Source organism: Culex quinquefasciatus, chromosome 1, assembly GCF_015732765.1.
Source record: "Culex quinquefasciatus strain JHB chromosome 1, VPISU_Cqui_1.0_pri_paternal, whole genome shotgun sequence".
NCBI lineage: Eukaryota > Metazoa > Arthropoda > Insecta > Diptera > Culicidae > Culex > Culex quinquefasciatus.
Genome location: NC_051861.1, coordinates 9,826,723 through 9,848,490, shown reverse-complemented (window position 1 = coordinate 9,848,490; position 21,768 = coordinate 9,826,723). Strand labels below are relative to the sequence as shown.

Genomic DNA, 21,768 nt, shown 5'->3' with positions numbered 1-21,768 from the left:
TGTTTTTTCGGCTTAAAAAAAAGTTCATCAATACTTCGATATTTTGAAAACTAATGATTGCAATACAGATGGAGATGTGTAAAAAGTATTTTAAAACTCTTTTTTTTCATCAAAATGTTTATACCATAGCTTGTTATTTTTTTATTAGAGATGAGGGACATAAACTTCAAAAATGTTTTGTTTCGTCCCAATTTATAAAAGTCCAATCTTACAAACTTATAAAATCACAGGATTTTTGAAAAAACCCCTTTTCATCGCAATTTTGAAAAAGAGCGAAAGAGCCATTCAAAAGAGCGGCTCTTTTTAAAGAGTGAACGAAATGAGCGGCTCCTAAAACAGAGCGGTTTTGCCCACCTCTACTGCCGTTCTACGCATAATTGTCCCATGTTCAAAAAAGTGCAACTGAGAAAAACGCGATTGAAATTTTTCGACCGATTTCTGTGTTTCTACGCATAATTGTCCCGTGGGTTCCTATTCGCCCTATGTGTCCCTAATCACCCCAGTTAGCAGTATATCACCCTTATTTGCGATTCTCTTGCTATACAACAGGTAAACAATACATAATGCTTAGTAAAACCAATGATTCCGTGTAAGAAAATACTTGGTGGGACAATTATGCGTAGAAGTTCAACGATGGGACAAACAGACTTGGTGTTGTTTCTGATGAGTTTCCGAACAAAGTACCAGATTTTATGTGTTTTTCTTAAAGTACACATCAGACTGAACTTAAAAATGGCATAAAGTCAAAATCGTCCAAAACTGACATGGGACAATTATGCGTAGAACGGCAGTCTAGTTCATACAAAAATGGTGCATAAATATTTGAAAATCTGTAACTTTTGAAGGAATTTTCTGATTGATTTGCTGTCTTCGGCAATGTTTTAGGTATTGTTGAGGACTTTTCAAAAAAAAGGTACACGGATTTTTTGCCCCTTATTTCAAAATCTTTTTTTACAAAAAAAAACAATTTCTCAAAATGCGTATTTTTTAATTTTTTGACTTTTGAGTTATAAATAAGTATGGACAAAACTGTTGCGGCCGAGCAATGATTTAAAACAAATATTTACCTAAATTTTTAATGTAAAGTCAAATTTACAATCGAAAAGTATTTTTTGCAATTCCGTCTTGAAACTACTTACTTTTCCTGTCATTCTTGAACGTCAAAATAGCCTACTTTTCTGTACCAAAAATAACAGAATCGAATAGCAACACTTTTCAAAAAAAATGCTGAAAAGTTCTACTTTTCAGCACTCAAATGGGTGCTGAAAAGTTGAACTTTTCAGCACTTGTTTCGAAAAGTAACACTTTTCAACATTTGATTTAAACGATTTATTGACAAAATACATGAAAATTTGACATGAAATTTCACTCAGTGTGTGTTTTTTGGAATTGCAAAAAATGTTATATGGAACTCGTTGCAAAACTTGTTTTTTTCAGCACTCTTCATATTTATCCAACTCGGTGAACCTCGTTGGATAAATGTACGACTCGTGCTGAAAAAATCCTCTTTTTGCAACTTGTTGCATAAACTACTATTACAGATTTTTTGATAAAGTGCGCTATTTTCAGGATACAGTCACGTAACGTTTAACATTAACTTATAAAATCACGTTTTTCGATTTTTTAAAAATAATGTCCATGATCTTGCAATCCTAAAAATATTTTTTTTCGAAAGTTTTAGATAATTTCTAATAAAATTTCCTAAGCAACATTAAATATTGGATGTCTAGTTGCTGAAATACAGTTATTAACAGTTTTTAAGAATCATTCAAACATTCCCAAATTTTTTAAGCTATATCTCAGCAACTTATGGTCTAATTTTCAATGTTGAAAAATAAAACAGAAGTGAAATTTTATGATCTTTTCGAAAATAATATTTCTAAAATTTTGGAATCAAGACTAATATTTCATAAGTGTCAAATATTCAATATTACGCCTTTTAAAGTTTATTTTTGAAGAACTCATTATTGAAATCCATTATTTATTATCTAAAGTTGAATTTACCAAATACATATTTACGTTTGTTTTAGGGGACGCACTTTTGAGCCATAGAGAAGCATTTCTAAAAAAAAAAATACCGCAGAGATATGTATTGAGAAATGCTTTGAGTGAAACTAAAGTTTTAATATTTGACCCCTGATTTTTTCAAAACTCCAAAAAAATCTTAGAATATGAATTTTGGGAGCTCAAATATTAGTGACACAAAGTTGGTTAAAAACAAGTATTTTTTTTAAGAGTAACTCTTATTTCTACAGCTTTTTCTAAGACTTGGTTTCTTGGACTTGGACTCAAAGTATCTTCTAAAGATTTTTTGTATGGACAGCTGCCAAATTTGTAAGGAGACTTATATGGACCTATATGGGCGATGCAAAATAAATGATACAAAATTAATTCTTTGGACATAGAGATTGACCAACTTAAAAAAGCATTCCCGGGTATCGTGAAAAGTTGATCATCTCAGCAATTCAAAAAAAAAAATCATAGCAAACTTTTTCAACTGATCATCCAGCAACTAAAACCAAAATAAACAGCCACAAACTAAAATTCACTAATCCGCTGTGTCTGGCACTCCCTCAATAAGTTTATTTCTGGTTCTGCTCGGGCCCGCGACCTTGACTGAGTGATATAGATTTTCGGCAGTCTAGCGCCGCCGCCGACTCGCACACGTGGTGAACGAACTCGCAGAAGGTCGTGACGCACCACGCGTCCGCCCAAGCATCTGGACGACGGACACAAAAGAAACGCGTTCGCCGTACCTTTATTTACAGTTTCAATTTGAAACTGGCCAGCGTTATCAGCTGGTGCGCCTAGGTGTGATGTAGTTTGCTTCTTTATGTGATGCTTGATGCTTTTCAACTCGCTCTCTCTGTGTAGATGGTGCGAACACGTCATGCTGGTATTGATTTTTGAGGAGTTCCCCCTTACAAAGATAGACCGCCGGTATCAACAACCGTGAACAGTTGTTAAGTGGCAGAGTTTAGTCGGGCGTTAATTAAGTTTTCTCTTGTCATAATTCGGTGGGATTGCGTAGCTTGTGCCGCGCACATGGCACTGGCTGTGGAAGCGATAAAATTTGCATTGAAATGAGAGTTTTCCATCAGGATTTTCGTTGTCATCGCCGGTTGGGTTTGCTTCACCTTTTGCGAGCAAAGATTGAAGATTTTAAACCAAATAAAGTATCTGATATTATTTCTTCTCTGCAAGATAAATTGATTCAATATTTATCCAAAAAATAGTCGAAGCAAAACTCGATGATTGGTTTAGATTAGTTATTTACCATGTTGACGCTAATATGAAGGAATTTTTCGAGTTAATTAAAAAGACCGAATGACTGCAAGATCGCTATTTTTAGCACGTGTTCCAATTTTATTTAAAAGACACTTTGTTCTGTGTATTGCTTGTCGTCTAATTTACCGTTTCTCACCGGGTCTAAGTACAAAAAAGTTGCTAAATGTTTCCTAGCTAGTATCATTAAAATCAAATGTTTAAGCACTTTTGTCCCTACGCTAAATCACTAATCTTGAGGCAGTTCCTGTGTGTGTGTGTTTGTTCTTTGTGTTCCTACTGCTCCTTGAGTTTCCGATGATTTTCGTCCGCTATCCGCATCAGCAGCGCCGCCGTCGCCACGCCCGTCTGGTCGACCAACCGCCGCAGGTACCCCGACGGACCGTGCAGCAGCTCGTGCGGATGGCCAAACTCGACGACGCGACCCGCGTCCATCACCAGCACCCGGTCGCTGTCCATGACGGTGTGCAGCCGGTGCGCGATCGTTAATACTGTGCAGTCGGCAAACTTGCCCCGGATCGTGGTCTGGATGAGTTTGTCCGTTCTGAAATTGAAGTTTTAGTTAGGTTCAAGAATATACTACGAATTGAAGAACTCACTCCGGATCGACGTTGGCAGTCGCTTCGTCCAGCACCAGAATCTTGTTGTTCCGCAGGATCGCCCTCGCCAGGCAGACCAGCTGTCGTTGGCCCATGCTGAAGTTGGTACCCCCGTCGGACATTTTGCACTCGAGTCCACCGGCCAGCGATGAGACGGCTTCCTTCAGCTCGACCTGGTCCAGCGCTCGCCACAGCTCTTCGTCGCTCTTCTCCTCAAACGGGTCCAAATTGCTTCGCAGCGTTCCCGAGAACAGAATCGGATCCTGGGGAATGATCGAAATCTTGCTGCGAAGGTCCCGCAGTCCGAGCGTCTTGGTGTCAATGTCGTCAATCTCGATCGTTCCTTCGTAAGGAGCGAGCCGGAACAGTGCCTGAATCAGTGAAGACTTGCCCGCCCCGGTTCTCCCAACGATACCAATCTTCTCGTTTGACTGTACCGTAAAGCTCAAGTCCTTCAAAACCTTTTCCCCATCTTCCGAGTACCTCAAGTCCACGTTGAAGAACTTGATCACCCCATTCTCTGGCCAGTTGCGCTGCGGTCGATGCTTGGGCGCCGTCTCCAGCGGAGGTTCCGCCGTCAGATTCGTGTACTCGTTAACACGTTCCACCGACACCATCTGGTTCTCCAACTCCGCCGATTGACGCATTCCCCACTGGCACATCCCGATCAAACTGATGGTCTGCGTGATGGCCAACCCGACGCTACCTCCGAGCGAGTTCTGGCCCATCACCAGAAAGCTCAACGTCACCACCGCAATGTAGATCACGCAGACTACGTCCAACCAGAAGGCGAACGCTCGCGTTGTCGTGATGAAGATGTACCACGCGGCCGTATTGACGTCCATCTGCTCGTTGAACTCCCTACTCAACACTTTCTGCGCCTGGAAGGCACGGATCGTGGACAGTCCCTGCAGGGTGGCGTTCGCGTGGGTAAAGATCGGCGATCGGTTCACCGATTCTATGCGCTTGACGACCCGCGAAGTGTTCAGGTAAACCTTCCGGATAAAGTACATTAGAATAGCAATCACCGCCGTTGGCACCAGGAACCAGTAGTTGACGATCGAAACGAGCACCACAACGGAGATCATCTCCAGGAAGAACACCAAACAGTCGATCAGCGACATCGGCAGTGTCGTATCGATCGCTCCGATGTCCTTCGAGAAGCGGTTCAGAATTCGCCCGGACGGGTTACTGTTGAAGAAGTGCATTGTGGCTCGCGTTAGGCCACGGAACATGCGATCGTGCAGGTTCATTGAGATTCGTAGACACACGTAGAAGAAGGAGAACGTGCGCTGGAGGATCAGATACACGAAGAACCCAATCAGGATGCTGTAGACGAGCACGTATCGCTGGCGTTCTTCGCTGTGATCAGCGGGTGGTTCGATGGTTGTTCCATTTTCGCTTTGTTCGATCACCTCTAGCCCCAGCGATTCTTCCCAGTTGACCCATTGAGCGACAAAAAAGTCCACTCCGCTGACGGCAACCTGGGCCAACACTACCAGCACCGAGATGAAAAAGATCCAGCCGCAGCTGCCGATCGCAGTGATGTATGTTTTGTACACGGACATGCTCACCGAGCCTTCGCCCTGAGATTCCTCCACTTCCTCCTGCTTTTCCTGGTCCAGGTTGACCTTTTCGCTGTGCGCGGTCAGCTTCTGGAAGTCCTTCTCGAACTTGTTCTCCGTGGGAGATTCCTCCGGTGTCAACGCCACTATCGAGTCCAGCTGAGTTTTCTTGATTTCTCGGTACGTGCCCTGTGCTTCCACCGATCCCCCGTTCATAAGCATGATGTGCTGTACGTCCTTCAAATACTGCAGTTGATGCGTCACCAGAACGCACACTTTGTCCGCTAGGAACTCGCGAATGCACATCTCGTAGATGTGCTTACCAACGTGCGTATCCACAGCTGACAGAGGATCATCCAGCAGGTAGATGTCACTCTTCTTGTAGATCGCCCGGGCCAGATTGACTCTCGCCTTCTGACCTCCACTCAAGCTAATACCCCGCTCACCAACGATCGTTTGATCTCCGTGTGGAAACAGCTGAAAATCTCTCTCTAGCGCACAAACCCGTACCACGTCCAAGTACCGCTGCTCGTCGAAGTCCTCCACAAACAGAATGTTATTCCGTATGCTTCCCTCGAACAGCCACGGCTCCTGTGCCGCATAACTAACCGACCCATTGATCTGAACCATTCCCTCGTCGACGTCCAACTCCCCCAGTAGCACCTGCAACAGCGTAGACTTGCCCGAGCCCACCGGTCCAATCACAACGCACAACTGTCCCTGATTCACCGTGCTCGTCACCCCAGCTATTCCCACGTTTGCTTCTTCCGCACTCACAACCCACTTGGCCGTTACACCCTCCAGCACGATTCCCTTGCGTTCACAGTTCACGTTCACGACCCGCTTCGCCGGCAGCAGCTGCTCGACTTCTTCCTTTTCCGCTAGCTTCCCGTTGGCTTGCTCCTTCCGCTTTTCCTCGTCTTCGATCAACACAGTAGGCGACACCGCCTTCTCCCCCCTAAGCTTTTCCTTCCCCTCAGCAGTCAGAAGGAACTCCTGCACCCGCTTGATCGAGATGTACCCCTCGGCGCAGAAAGTGATGGCCATCGGCCAAAAGTGCACCATCGATTCGTTCAGGATGCTGTAGAAGCTGGTCACGATGAACACCTTGCGGGCGGTGATTACGTTGCCGGTGTAGGTGTACGACAGTAAACTCAGGAAGATTGATACCCGGGACACTACGAAGAAGGAGATGAGCGTCGCTCGGACGTACGCTCCGCCGCGGATGGCGTTGATCTCCTTCCGCCGGACGGTTTCCACCATTTTGGCGAACGAGTTCTCCCAGGTGTACATTTTGATCACCTGGATGCCCTGGATGATTTCGTTCATGAAGCGAACGCGCAGGTCGGTTCGCTTGGCCGCCTTCATCCGGTAGGTGGCCGTCTTTTTGCCGATCCAGGCTAAAACGGGGAAGCGTGTTTGAGTTGTTAAGAGTTGTGCTGATTGAGTTACGACCTACCTTGCAATGGGATAAAACTGAGCAGGAAACCCATTCCGAGCAGTCCGGAGTAGCCAATCTCAATGTAGATAAAGTAACCCAACAGTAGAGCCTCCATAGGGCCTTTCCACAGGTCGTGGATGAACGCAAGCGCGATGTCGAACTTCCCGACATCGTTGGACAGCAGGTTGAGTATCTTCCCGCTCAGCCCGTCGGTGGCGGTCGTTGACTTGGTGAGCCTCAGCGACTGTAACGAAACGCGCTCAATTAGCAACACCTCACTAAACTGAGTAGGCCTCGATGTTTGCACATCGTTATCTGTTCGTGTGACTGACACGCGACACCCGGGAGCCGCCTCAACACACTTACCTTATTGTAGATTAGACAGGAAGCGCCGACGCGTAGCTTAAGGCCAATTTCGAATATGAACAGGATGAACGGATGGAATGTAAGTACTGGGATCAGCGAACACACGATGATGCCGGCCGCGTAGTAGTACGCTTCGCGTTCACTAATTTCGGTTTGTCCCGGCGAGAAGTAAGACACTAGAGCTCCCAGGAGCAGCGGTTGCGCAACTCTATTCGCCGTTTCCAGCACTGAAAACAGCAGTCCCCAGAACAGCGTAACCGCTCCAAACGCTCGGCAGAACGTCCGCATCAAGCTGGGCTGAGGTCGGACCAACTCCTCAGTCCACAACCGCTCGAAGCGCTCCGACAGCTGACCACTGCGGTGTTCCGGCAAGCTCGCGTACAGCAAGTCCTCTGTGATTGCCTTCCGTTGCCCCGCCCGAAAGATGTCCTTCAACCACCAGAAGGTCCGCCGCGAGATGAACGAGGCATTCTGGACGGGGTTTTCCAGCTTGTTCTTGCTGAAGTCCTTGTCACGATTCATGGCTGCGTCAAGTGGGAGTTACCTGGTACGCGGTATAAGAAAATTAAAGCGGGATTAGTTCCGATGCGTGTGGCTCAGCTGGGTGTGCGAAATTCCCGAGAACTGGGTCACGCGCTCTCACTTTAGCGAGGCGCGCGCTCTCGCGTGCAGATTTGTGCGAGAGAAGCGCCCATCAATCAGAGTCAACATAGCGCAGCGGTTTGAGCCGGTTTCGCGGGGATCCGTACGGAGAAAATAATTTCGCAACATCATGCTTAGTCGTCTGTGTGGTCAATTAACTCTTGTGGGACACAATCAATAGATTGAATCGTGAAGCCAGCGTCTCACGACTCGGTCACGTGCTGAAACATTTACTCAATATCCGGCTCCGAAACTATTTGCATTTGTGAACATTCCGATTATTTGATCGATAGACACGAGAGATGTTTTTACCGATATTAAGCCCTGTATCATCACGGCGGGGGCCACACCTTCTATCTACCATCGCGTACGCCAGTATCAACGAAATTAGAATCAGCGAAATAGCGTCCAACCGTGACGTTCGTGCCGACAACGTAATTCACTTTGTCTGCCGCAGCGGAACCTTGACTGGGTTTTGTTGCACCACCCGCTTTGATTCGCAAATTTATCGGATTGTTTTGACAGTCGCGCAGCGACACGCTCTTTGTTCCGTTTGGTTCCGACCTCGAGAAACGAAATTGATTTCTCACTTCTAGTACGAACTTCACAAACTTTTCTTTATTCCGAAAATGGCAAACACGTCACGTTCATACAAAAATTCGGTACAAAGATCCCCGGCGCGACCACTGGAACGCGCCTCGGGCGATTCCGCCTCAAAGGTTGTGAAATGTACCGTTCGAATCCCTTCTTCCCCGGAACGGCTCCTCCGCCAGCTGACTTGCGTTTGATGATGCTACAACAAACAGTGGGAAAGAAAAGAACCCGAATGAGCCGGAATACCACACACTCACACGCTTACCTAGCGCAGTGAAGAAAACAGCTGTCCGATGTTCTACCCCCCGAAACCGGAATCAAATCGACCGGCGAACGAGCGTACTGGTTGAGTCCGGTCCCGGCGAGCGACGGCTTCACAATGACAGCTGCGGAGCAGACGAGAGAGTTTGTTAGCCTCGCAGCATAGCAGTGGTAGTAGGCTTGGGTGTAAACTCTCTTTTTTCCTCTCTTCGTTGTCGTTTGTTTAGGGAGCGGGAGAGAGGAAGAGAGAGAGTGCATCGTTTATGTTTTAGATTTATGGTTCTGCGGGTTTGTTGCCATGCATCAGCGGATTCAGAACGGGGCTATCTGTTTCGCATAATAGAACATGAGATTTGCAAACTTGCAGCAGTTATGCTGCTGTAAAGAATGTGTGAAGATGATTGATCACCCTGCATCGAACATTATGATGAGTGAATGTGTCCAAATGCATACGTAATCAATGGAGTTTTTTCATGTCAAATATGTATAACAATTATTATTCTAAGTTCATTTAATCACCTTGAAATTTATCACTTTTCCAATCAATCAGCCAATATTGTGGCGGTAAACAATTCAGTGCACTTCTCGTGTTCTTATCTAATCGATCATACACACACGCGTGGGATCTGACGAATCGTCTACAAACTTGTTGTCCTCACTTCCCGATATCAACAGCCGGGATGGTTCCCTCGTGCTGCCCTCTTATACTCAACCGCTTATATCAGTCAACTAATTTGCAAACAAAAATAAAATTATCTAGCAAGCGTTGGTAACCTTGACAGATTGGCGCCAAATTCGCAAATTATTCTCAATTTCACAACCGATGGCAATGCTAACGGAATTTTAAACAAACTGGGAAGAACCGCGCGTTACCACTGAACAAGGGTTGGCCTCCTCTTTGTACGTATAACTGAGATAACTCAAAGGTTCTTCAAACTTGCCACCACGTTGTGATAAGATATCGCGACCAGCTGGAATGGGTGCGTAAAAAAGCGAAAGTCAATGAGTTATAACTTGATAACACATTTTTGTTTGAGTTATAACATTGATGTAAAATTCTTCATAGCAAAGCAGACGTGAATCTCTAATTTAATTTAATCTGTTTACAAATTCTATAATCAATATACCATTACCAATAATTTTTCAATAAATATTATCCATAAGCTAGTCCATAAGGTTTTAATTGCAATTTGCATGTCTCAACAAACATTGAAATCTTTTTTGTACTATTGATCCCCGGTCCCCGGTCCTAACCTGGTCACAGCACCTAAAAGGACCTAATAAAAAAAAGATATGAAGAAAAAAAACATTGTAATCAAGTTAGACCACTGCAAATATTTTTTTAAAACTTGTTAATAACAAGTTCATATACTGTTAAACGGGGTGACTTTGATAGCCGGGATGACTTTGATAGGTTTAAGATTTTTCCGCAACATGAAGAGTACCGTAATCTGGGGCGAATCGGGACTTCAGTTTGAATTGGGACAGCAGTTTTTAGTGCACTTAAAGCTTTTAAATTTGGAAATGGATGTACACATCTTGTTGGTCTGAGTCTGTTCTTTGGACAATTTTTCACTAGGAAAAGTTAAAATCAGTTGTGTAAATAATAAATATTATTTGTTTTTGAAATATAATTAAAAATATGCTTTAAATTTATAGCCATTTTCAGTAAAACAAATTTCATATAATACGTGAAAACTTTTGATTCGTTTTTCGAATTCAGTCCAAAATGCAATATGAATCGATAATTTTATAAACAAACCTAGTTTTATTGAATTTCAGGCTAAATTGTGGCTGTTTAACAATTATACCTTAAATTTATATATGTTTTTTTAAAAAAAGCTTATAAACTAAGTTAACTAAATATAAACAGTAATTTTATCTTGAAAACGGTATTTGAAACTTTTGATGTTTGATGTGGTAAATTTCACGTAAAAATAATAATTTTACACCTTGAATCTGATTTTAACAAGAAAAACTATGATAGTCACCCCGGAATTCAAAATAAATAAAAAACGCAGCTATTTTTTAAATGGTGCATATGCATATATTATATATGGATCTTGTGTGGCCTACCATAGTATTGCTTATTTCGAGATAAAATCACAATTCTACTTCGCTTAAACTGACAGGAGGTTATTGCCGCCGAACGACCGCGGTGTAAAAATCAGATAAGTGAACTGAAATTCAGCATTAATTTGCCTGTCAACCTGTTTTGAATATTTTCCAAAAAGTCAGCTGAAAACTCAAGGCAACCTTTGACAACAGCCAAAAATTTGTACTGTTGCCATCATGCGGCCATTCTCCTGCGGCCATATCAGCGCGAATGAACTCTAATTATCGACGCCCGCGATAATACATGTTTTAAAAATAATAGTCTTGAAAAAAAAACCTTAACATTTGAACAATATTTCAAAAATAAATTGAAATCTTATCAATGTAACCCCGGTTTACGGTACCATGGAATGGTCATAGTAGAAAAGGAAATACCGCCTTTTTACAATTGAGCAGCTCTCTACGAAATCGACCGATTTCGACCATTTTTATTTTTTTGTATTTTTTGATTTGGCTCAAACTTTGGGGGGGCCTTCCCTATGACCAAATAAGCTATTTTGTGTCATTGGTTCACCCATACAAGTCTCCATACAATTTTGGCTGCTGTCCATACAAAAATGGTATGTAAATATTCAAACGGCTGTAACTTTTGATTGAATTTTCTGATCAATTTGGTGTCTTCGGCAAAGTTGTAGGTATTGTTGAGGACTTTTGAGAAAAAATAGGTACACGGAAAAAAAATTGCAGATTTTCTAATCAACTTTTTTTTCACTAAAACTCAATTTCCCAAAATATGTATTTTTTTGATTTTCGATATGTATTTTTTGATATGTTTTAGGGGACAAAAATCCGCAACTTTTGAGCTATAGAGAAACATGGTCAAAAAATCTGCCGCCGAGTTATGAATTTTTGAAAAAAACAGTGATTTTTGGAAAAAAAATCGAAGTTTCATGCAAAAACAAGTTTGACATTATTTTTTAATGCAAAATTGAATTTGCAATCGAAAAGTACATTACAGATTTTTTTATAAAGGGCTCCGTTTTCAAGATATAGCCACCAAAAGTTTGATTTTAGCGAAATTTTTGCAGTTTTTCAATTTTTAAAAATAGTGACCATAAGTGACCATTTCTAAAAATATTTTTTTGAAAAGTTCAGAAAATTTGCTATAAAATTGCCTAAGAGACATTGAAGATTGGACCTCGGGTTGCTGAGATAGAGCCGCTGTAAGAAAAAAAACACGAAAATTGAAGTTTTCTAAGTCTTACCAAAACAACCCACAATTTTCTAATGACGATATCTCAGCAACCAGTGGTTCGATTTTCAATGTTAATACATGAAACATTCGTATAATATAAAAAAACAACTTTGCCGAAGACACCAAATTGATCAGAAAATTCACTCAAAAGTTACAGCTGTTTGAATATTTACATACCATTTTTGTATGGACAGCAGCCAAAATTGTATTTTTTTTTTTTTTTAGTTTATATTTATTCAAATTTCTTTTCCATGTACATTCATTCAGTTAAAATATTATTGAGTGTCCAATCACAAACGATGACTTTTCACCTCAATTTTAAATACTAGCAACTTTCATTTATTCATGAAATATTGTAGCTTTCGCTATTCAGTGATTTCAAATGTAGGAGGTCCTACATGTACAAAAGGGAAAAGGGATACCTTAAAACTAACTTATAAACTATATAAAGAGTGGATCAATGCAGCTGAAGACTGCAATGATTTTTGTCGAAATGCATCAATTATCTTATTGGACATAACATCCAAAGTGTCAACTTCGGCTAATTGATGAAGTTCACTGGTGCTGAACCAGGGAGGAAGTTTCAAGCCAAAATTGTATGTAGACTTGTATGGGTGAACCAATGACACAAAATAGCTTATTTGGTCATAGGGAAGGCCCCCACAAAGTTTGAGCCAAATCAAAAAATACAAATAAAATCCATTTCCGGTTTTGGTAGAGAATTGCTCAATTTTTAACTGAAGTCAAATTTGAACGTTTCATAACTTATTCCTAAAATTGTTTGAATTTGACGCAATTACATTATTTTACATTCAATTTGCAATACGATAAACTTCACAACATGAATAATAGTAGTATATGCAACAAGTTGCAAAAACAAGATTTTTCAGCACGAGTCGTACATTTATCCAACGAAGTTTACCGAGTTGGATAAATACGACGAGTGTAGAAAAAAAAACAAGTTTTGCAACGAGTTGCTTACAACATTTTTTTTTTGCAATTCCGAAAAACGCTATTTCAATGGAATTTTATGCCAAACATCCATGTGCTTAGTAAATTCGCCGATAAAAACAGAAAAATATTGAAAAATGTTACTTTTCGATACTAGTGCTGAAAAGTTTAACTTTTCAGCACCCATTTCAGTGCTGAAAAGTACAACTTTTCGGCACTGGTATTGAAAGTTACTAATTTTCCAATTTCATTTTTTGATGTAAAATTGAATTTGCAATCAAAAAGTACTTTGGTGAAATTTTGATAAACGGCACCGTTTTCAAGTTATAGCAATTTTTATGTAATTTTTTTCAAAATAGTCGCAGTTATAGATTTTTTAAAAATAGTGCCCATGTTTGCCCACACTTGAAAAAAATATTTTTGAAATGCTGAGAAAATTCTCTTTCTTTTGTTTTTTCGGACTTTGTTGATACGACCCTTAGTTGCTGAGATATTGCTATGCAAAGGTTTAAAAACAAGAAAATTGATGTTTTCTAAGTCTCACCCAAACAACCCACCATTTTCTAATGTCGATATCTCAGCAACTAATGGTCCGATTTTCAATGTTAAAAAATGAAACACTCATGAAATTTTCCGATCTTTTCGAAAAAAATATTTTCAAAAATTTTAAATCTAGACTAACATTTCTAAAGGGCCAAACATTCAATATTACGCCCTTTTGATATGTTAGTCTTTATTTAATTTTTTTGAAAATATTTTTTTCGAAAAGATCGGAAAATTTCATGAGTGTTTCATATTTTAACATTGTAAATCGGACCATTAGTTGCTGAGATATCGACGTTAGAAAATGGTGGGTTGTTTGGGTGAGACTTAGAAAACATCAATTTTCTTGTTTTTAAACCTTTGCATGCCAATATCTCAGCAACTAAGGGTCGTATCAACAAAGTCCGAATAAGCAAAATAAAGAGAATTTTCTCAGCTTTTCAAAAATATCTTTTTCAAAAGTGGGCAAATATGGGCACTATTTTTAAAAAATCAATAACTGCGACTATTTTGAAAAAAAGTTACCTAAAAATGGCTATAACTTGAAAACGGCGCCGTTTATCAAAATTTCACTGACGTACTTTTTGATTGCAAATTCAATTTTACATCAAAAAATAAAATTGAAAAATTTTTGCGACCAATATTTTGATTTTTTGAAAAAATTTGTTTTGATTCAAAAAACCATAACTTACTCAAAGATGTTTTGCCCATTCTGGAAATTTCTGAAAAGTTTGCCTTTGATGTCCTCTAAAACCCGCGGGCTATATTTTGGTCAACCCTTTTTAACTGCTCTAAAACATGCTGTTCCTATTTAGACTGTAGTCTCGATTCGTCCCAGATGACAGAATTATTGAATTGAAAGTTTATTGGTGGCAAGTAAAAATTATAATTTAAATGTATTGGTGCTCCTCAGTTATCAAGAGTAAAGCGCCAAAACTATTGATATATTTGAAACGAAATCATTAGATACTAATAAATAATTGAGACCAAGACCGATTGAGACTCAAACAAACATTTTTCTTATTTTTTGCCAACAGGGCCCGCTGGCGCGATAACCGGACCATCTTCAACACGCCGAACCCGCGCCTGATGAACGTGTCGCTGCTGCGCGACAACAAGCTGCTCCACGGCCAGGAACGTCGCGGCTCGCGGATGTCCGTTCGGCTACCGTCCCGCCAACCGAGCATGGCCTCGCTGCGTCCCCACTCGCCGAACGCGTCGATAGGTAAGCTAGGTCTGTACCCCCAGGATACGCGGGAGGGCGCGGCGCGGAACGCGCGTGCGTGTCCTTCCCGTACATTTTCTATCCCGTTTGTTCGAGTTGTTGTTGATGTTTGCTGTGCCCACAAGTGGTTGATGTTGACCCCCCCGGTTGATGATCTTTTTCTCGAAACTAGTGACCTCTTCTATCCTTTTCTTGCACAGTAGTGCGTATTGTTCACGTAGAGTTCATACGAATAGATTTTCAGGTTGTTGGTTGGACGCCGATTGTAGCATTTCCGGTAAGTTGGATGGAAGCACGACTTGCATGCAAGCCGGCTAGCGACTTGTCGTGTTGGATGGTAGTGCAGTACTAGATTACGATTCTGTGAGTGTTCTAGAAATATTTTTTCAGGTGCGACTTTTTTGGACTGAAACAAAGGAAGAAACTTGCCTTTTTGGTCACGTTGGAGGTACCTTCAAAATCATACGTAGTTGGAGTGTTGTTGTTTAGTGTAGCTCACTGCAACTTTTGAATGGCGGTGTAGAATTCCGAACCAATATAATCTCATGTATAACAGAGTCCCTAGTGCAACCTCACATAATTGTGACCGAATGTTCTTTTTTTCGTATACCCAAACCAATAGGCCACCACTCTCCAGTAGAGACACGTTTTCCTGCATAAATGGTTGGAACCACCACCTCTACTACTACCAAACCTTCTTACCTATCGCGCCTCTAGTACCTCCCTCACGCCCCTCTACATTTTTATGTTTCGTATATTCTTTTTTCCGTTAATAAACTACTCTCCCCTCATGTTTGTCTCTTTCCAAAAAAAAAATACTACTTCCGTTTCATCACCTGTTCACCACACACATACACGACGCCGACGCAGCAGGTTCCCGGCGTGGCTCGCGCGGCAGCAGCAACGCATCGGCGACCTCGACCCGCTCGAACCGCAGCCAGCACGCCAAGGACAACGGAACGGCCGCCCACTCGACGGCGACCAACTCGCACCAGAACGAGAGCGTCACCGTGGAGATTGCGGAAATTCGCTCGTAAGCGCTGATGATGATGACTTTTGAAAGGAACCATGACTCGGAACGATATCAACTGCAGTACTAGAACGGAGACGTTAAAACATTCAGTCGCTAGGGACCACTTTAGAACGACGTCGATCGACCGAAGTCGGACGGCGGAAACGAGTTTCAGAACATTCAATTAACAGTAAAACTTAAAGGGAAGTAGAACACGAAACCCATTAATGGAAATTAAATACTAGAAATGCCACTTACTCTGAAGTACAGAAGTGATCTTTTATGAAAGTGAGAACCGCTAATCCTTACACAGTTGCTTAACTCTCTAATAAGAAAAAAAAAACAAGAAACAAAACTAAATTACAAACAACGTGAGAGGAGGTCTTTTCGCACCAGCAAAACCTAAAAAAAAAACATGAAACTCGAGAGGAACAACGCAGCAAATATGAAAAATCGAATTTTAGAGTCTTATAGCTATTTCTAGAAGGAAAAAAAAAACCTTTCAGTAGCATCTTCCAACCAGAATAAAAACCGCAGCAACCCATTTTCCACCACCCCCCTTCTGGTGGAAATTTTAAAATGGACTAATAAACACAAAGTGGTACTAGAATAAAGTCGCAGTAGGCGCGGCGCGTATCGTCATTAAATGCGAAGAATCATCGTCATATCCGTAGTTGCGAAGAGGAGAAAAGTGAAATTTTAACCTAGCGCTCCCCCCGTTGGAGGTAGTAGAACCTGTCAATGCAATCCGGAATGGGTTGCGAAAATCTTTTATTTTGAAAATTTATTTTGTTTCTCACTTGTCAACTTTTAAAAGAGCATAATCCAAAGATTACATTTACGAGTTAGCGGTCATAATCCAGAAAAAAGCAAGCCTAGCAGTTATATTTCGATAGTAATCCGTAGCGAGGGCACAGCTCTAGTACTTCTCTCTAGCAAATCCCGAGTAGACGGCGTTTCCACTCGCTGGAACATAACTTGTTAAAAAAAATAAAACTCAGTAGTTGCGGCAAACACATGGTTTTTGGTTTTAAACAAGTTCTTTTCTAAACATTTTAAGGGAATTTAGTTTTCCACTAGCGGTAGCGTACGAGCGGTGCAGCTTCTAGAGAGCACACATTTAGCGGAGATGATTGAAAAAAAAACACGCGCAAAACAGAAATGACAATCTAATAATTTATGAAAGAAAGCAAAATCAAAAGAACGAGTGAGGAAACGTATAACCACGGGGCGGAATGCCACACGAATTCAGACACATTCAGGTAGATTTTGAAGTAGTGCGGTAGCCTCTTTGAATTCTACGAAAATAACCAGATCAAAATAATTAAATAACACAAACAAAAACAGAAGTCAGATGACGGCGACGCCGTCGATCGAGCCCAACCAGTGGGATGACAGCAAGGATTATTAAGGAATGGCACCACGATTTTACTTCTATTTATATAGCGATTAGTGAAGAACGGCGAGAAGCTAGCGCGTAATGAAAACATGATGTGTAAAAAATGCATTGAAATAACACTAACTAGACCATAAACAATATGACTGCTTTACACATAGTGTCTGAAAAAAGAGAAAAAATCCAAAGACGACGTCAAAAACAGGCAGAAAGTGCAAAATCGCTATAATTCAATAATATCTCTTAAAGAACTACTTTTGATAATGTTACCCAAAAAAAACATACTTTCTAATGAAAAGTCTTCAGTTTACGGCTGATTTTAACACGGCTTTTGTTAGAATTTACTTAATATAAAAAAAAAGAGAAAATACCAAGAAAAAAAAACAACTCTATCTACAATGGAGAGCGCATGTGATATTACAAACGAAGCAAAAAAAAAATCTAATAACTCTAGCCTGAATAGCCAAGACTAGCAAATTTCATCTTCTCACCAAATTTTGTTCTTTTTCAACTGTAACAGCAGACACGTGTCGTCAACTTGCAGAAACGGAGCGCCATCCCACGGAATGTTTCTCTCAAAATAGGGGAAGATTTTTGGAGAAATATTTCGCCCTTTGAAGCTTCAAGCGAAGGACGCACACACTCGCTGGAACACAGTTTGTTAATTTTTCCGCACATGATGATATTCACATAAAAGAACACAACATTTAAAAAAGGTAGTAATATAATAAAAACTTAAACGAAAGCCAATATTTGAGCGCATATTTTTAGAATCCCCCATACCCTGCTTCTGTTTGTGCTATAAGTTAAGGTCCGTTTATCCCATAGTGTGAATTTTGTCATCTTGTTTAGTAAGTAAACGACCAAACAAACCAAGAACATAAATGCTTTAATTGATGGTACGTAGTTTAGCTGAAAAAAAAGAACGAACTAAAACCTAATGACAAATAGTAAGCTTTCCTAGAACTTAAACCAAAACCAGAGATTAAATGATGAAAAAAAACAGTGTAGTCTTAAGAGAACAAAGTTTGATTTACGCTGCACGATGCTGCAAACGCACCAGAAACCATTTGCGTTCCATAGAACATGACTTTAACCAAACAAATTTCAAACAGAATATACCTTTTTCGTAACGACATTTGAATGTTTGCAAAAGAGCACTCCCTTTTTAATCGTACCAACCAGACGGAAAAGAAGAAGAAGAATAAAATGTAACTCTTTAAAATAATTTCTATTTTGACACACTCACAAATGTGTTATGAATGCAAAGAATTATAAACATCCACTAAAGTATAGTAAATAGTTGATAAGAGAGATAAAATACACAAAATAGAAGATGAAAAATACACACAAATAAAATACTTAGAGAAACGAACAGAATAGCTTGAGATATTAAAACAAAGCAAAAACAAACACACTTGAAAATCACAAAGACAACTAGAACGATTTCATCGAGTTTAAAACGTTAGAATTTTGAAATTTGGGGAAGAATTTCAAAGTTATTACGTTTTGCTCCAACTCAAAATGAAAGCGAACAACTTAGAGTTTTGGCGTAGAACGTAACGATAGGGCGTACTTTAAATTAGTAGATGTTTTTTCCAATAACTTTAACCACTTTCACACACAAACATTTACATTAAATCCATTCGCTCATATTGATAAATAGCGCACACTTGCATATAGGCCCGAGCATCCTTCACCGCGAATACACCCAAAGAATTAGCAAACAACAAACAAAATAAATCTAGAAAACATTGAAAAGTAAAATAAAATAATAAAACTGATAGTGAAAGTTGTGACGTTAGAGTAGAGTAAAATGACACGAAAAAAATAAGGAGAAAGAATGCAAACACGTGAGATGCGCCGTTATTTACTAACAAAACTCTAAAAAAAACGCTATCAAAAACTATTTTCTACAAACTATTAAAGAACGCAAACCAAAAAAAAGTGAATTTAAAATCTTGAGACTATTCTTGTTCTATCCTCTATTTACTAAGAAGACATTGGAAACGCATGAGACGAAAAAGAAATGCTTCACGCTCTCTCTACTCTATTGAAGTTTATTTTCTACGAAAAAAAGGCAAAATAACGTGGAAAATGAAGAGAAAAAAAATCATCACGTAAACACCCACACTCACACCGAGAGCCGCAAGCGTAGAGAAGAGAAAAGAGGAAAAAAAAAGCAAAGTTAAGCTAACCATAAAAAGGTACTACTTCAATTATATATTGTAGAGGGAACGATTAAAGCTAGTATGAAGAAAAAAACTACAACCAGAAACTATATTCATAAAAAGTATGGATTAAAAATACAAAATATACCTAGCTAAGATGTATCACTTTACAGAACTTAAAACTTTTATTAAAAACATATTTACTTTACATAAACTAACAAAACACAACCGACCCTTTTTTTACTGAGTGCCGAAATCAACCTTCCTTGATACCTTTTTTAACGAAAATAAATTTCTTGAACTCTAGATCTCAAAACAAATGATACTCATGGAGTTTTTTTTTTGTAAAAGGTCCTATACTGACCATGTTCGCATAAATGTCACATATGCAAGAACAGCAAGCTGAGAAAAACGCAATTTAAATTTGTCCCACGCAGCTACGCGTAGAAACTGCATTTACTGGATATTTTTGGTTTTTCTAGAGGAACACTCGATTTTGAGCCAAACTGCATCCAAAACTCATAAGTGATGCAAAAGCATATGGGACATTAATAGTCAGGACCCGATGCCTGCAATCCCCGTTACAGTTTATATGGAATTCCAATAAGAATGTAACAGAAAAATCAGGCTTCGGGTCCAGACTGTTAATGCGAACAGGGCTAGTACCCAGTTAACTCAATCCGAATTCTGAAATGGAATCTAATTAGAATCGTATACAAATTCCGTTTCAAACGCAATTCCGTGTTCTGCCGATCATTAACCTCCCAACCGCCCACTGACCTCATGTCCGTATCCTGTTCCGGATTACGCCAACCGGTTCCAGCACAAGTCAATCACACTAACACTTCCGCCCCAAACTTTTACTCTCAACTGTCCACTGCGTAAACACACACACGCGCCTCTTTTCATTCGCTGTCAAAATCAAGTACACGCTTAAGTAATATTTAGTCTGTTTCGGGTTATTATTACCCGATCAATATGTTTAAATTTTTTTCATTATTTGGAGAGACAAATGCCTTACAGCAGTGATTCTCAACGGGGGTACCGGGCCTACTTGATTTACACGGTAGGGGGTACCAGCCTAGAAGAAGGTTGAGAATCGCTGCCTTACAGTGTAGAGACCCTAAAAAGGGAGACTGGTCTAAGTTTGCCAAATCGATCTGGCAACGTATGTTTTAAGCATGGCAACACTGATAAGTATTGCTGGGCGTTAAGGCAAATGCTTGTCTGGATACGTCAAACTTGTGTTTGTTTGGGTACGTCAAATTCACTTCGACCAGTCTCCTTATTTAGGATCTCTATTACAGTGTACACTCGACCCCCGATGGTTCACACTCGAAATCAATTTTTGAGTTCGGCAGAATATTATGCCGAGGTTATTCGGCAAACCAATATTCTGCCGAAGTCTCGGATGAAACTGACAATTTCTGTCAAATTATGCCGAGCACTCAGTTAATTCAAATCAAAATGCCGAGTTTCGGTTTAAAAGTGTGCCGAGCACCTCGGTGCCATCAAAATCTTCCGAGTTCGGCAGAAGTATCTGTCAAATTATATTAAAGTGCCGAGCTGTTCGGTTAAAATCAGAGGAAGTCATGTTTATTTTCTGATAAAGTTGTGCCAGGGCAAGTTGTACATGTTGAAATTAGAAGTGGTAAGTATTCTTTATGTTTTCTGGAAACTAACTTTTGCTAATTTTAATTTTATCTCCAACAAAACAGGACTCGACAATCGATACAACGTCCTCAAGCTACCGTTAAGGAAAAGCCTGTTGCGGAACAACTTTATGGGAATCTTTTCATCCAAGAACAAATAACGATGTCTTCTGGAGCAAAAAGTAAATTTACAGTGTTCAGTGTATTTTATGTTAATGTTTAAGTTGACAAAACCAATTAAATGTTTTTTTCATTAACTGATTCAAAATTGATTGAAATCTGCCAAGATTCTCGGTAAAAAGTGTTTTTGAAAATACCGAGATTTTCGGCACAACAAAAACCACTTCCAAAATTAAAATGCCGAGCGCTCGGCACCTTAATTTTCTGCCGAACGGTCTGCCGAGCGCTCAGTTGTTCTGATTTCGGCAGAATTCTGCCGAAGTTCGGCAGAAAAAACTGACTGTGTTGGTCACTTTTAGAGTTTTTTTATTATCCGCGCAGCACCAAACCGAAGTGCACATCACTTCTGTTGCGCAAAAAAACCCTATTGTGGTTTATCGTTAGCATGTACATAGACCTATTTTGAATTTTGTCTGCTTTCTAGTCTATTTCGTTTGAAACTTTTTTGTTTTTACCCCGTTGGCTTGACAAACTAAAAAGTGACAGTTATTGTTACTTTGTGGCTTTGTTGCTACCCTTCTTATTTATATTGTCCGACAGCAAAACAAGGGCCGTTTGCACTGTTATCTAAGCCC

The 21,768-nt window shown here is 40.2% G+C and overlaps 2 protein-coding genes across 11 annotated transcripts in view; one reads left to right on the top strand and one right to left on the bottom strand.

The window, feature by feature from the left end:
- LOC6039898 overlaps positions 1-19,447 on the top strand; it is a 153,265-nt gene extending 133,818 nt beyond the window's left edge. For 3 of the 8 annotated variants that reach the window (XM_038258012.1, XM_038258038.1, XM_038258016.1), the window contains 2 exons: positions 14,595-14,791; positions 15,653-19,447. In XM_038258012.1, the coding sequence (XP_038113940.1) occupies positions 14,595-14,791; positions 15,653-15,819 (364 nt within the window). In that variant the 3' untranslated portion in view covers positions 15,820-19,447. Of the gene's footprint in view, positions 1-14,594; positions 14,792-15,404; positions 15,599-15,652 lie in introns of those variants that run through there. The other 5 variants (XM_038258030.1, XM_038258024.1, XM_038258019.1 and 2 more) reach the window with 5 other exon arrangements.
- Positions 3,333-20,257, bottom strand: LOC6039899 (probable multidrug resistance-associated protein lethal(2)03659). 3 transcript variants are annotated; one of them, XM_038258001.1, is made up of 7 exons: positions 9,273-9,470; positions 8,758-8,878; positions 8,632-8,691; positions 7,257-7,800; positions 6,909-7,134; positions 3,885-6,849; positions 3,333-3,829 (listed from the first exon to the last, which is right to left on the bottom strand). In XM_038258001.1, exons 4-7 carry the CDS (start codon positions 7,776-7,778, stop codon positions 3,562-3,564), a joined length of 3,981 nt encoding a protein of 1,326 aa, XP_038113929.1. In that variant the 5' UTR covers positions 7,779-7,800; positions 8,632-8,691; positions 8,758-8,878; positions 9,273-9,470; the 3' UTR covers positions 3,333-3,561. The 3 variants fall into 3 exon arrangements, with proteins under 3 accessions (XP_038113929.1, XP_038113924.1, XP_001849397.1); XM_038257996.1 differs by lacking the exons at positions 8,632-8,691; positions 9,273-9,470 and adding an exon at positions 20,142-20,257; XM_001849345.2 differs by lacking the exon at positions 8,632-8,691 and having other exon boundaries at positions 9,273-9,469.
- Positions 20,258-21,768: the final 1,511 nt, after the last annotated feature.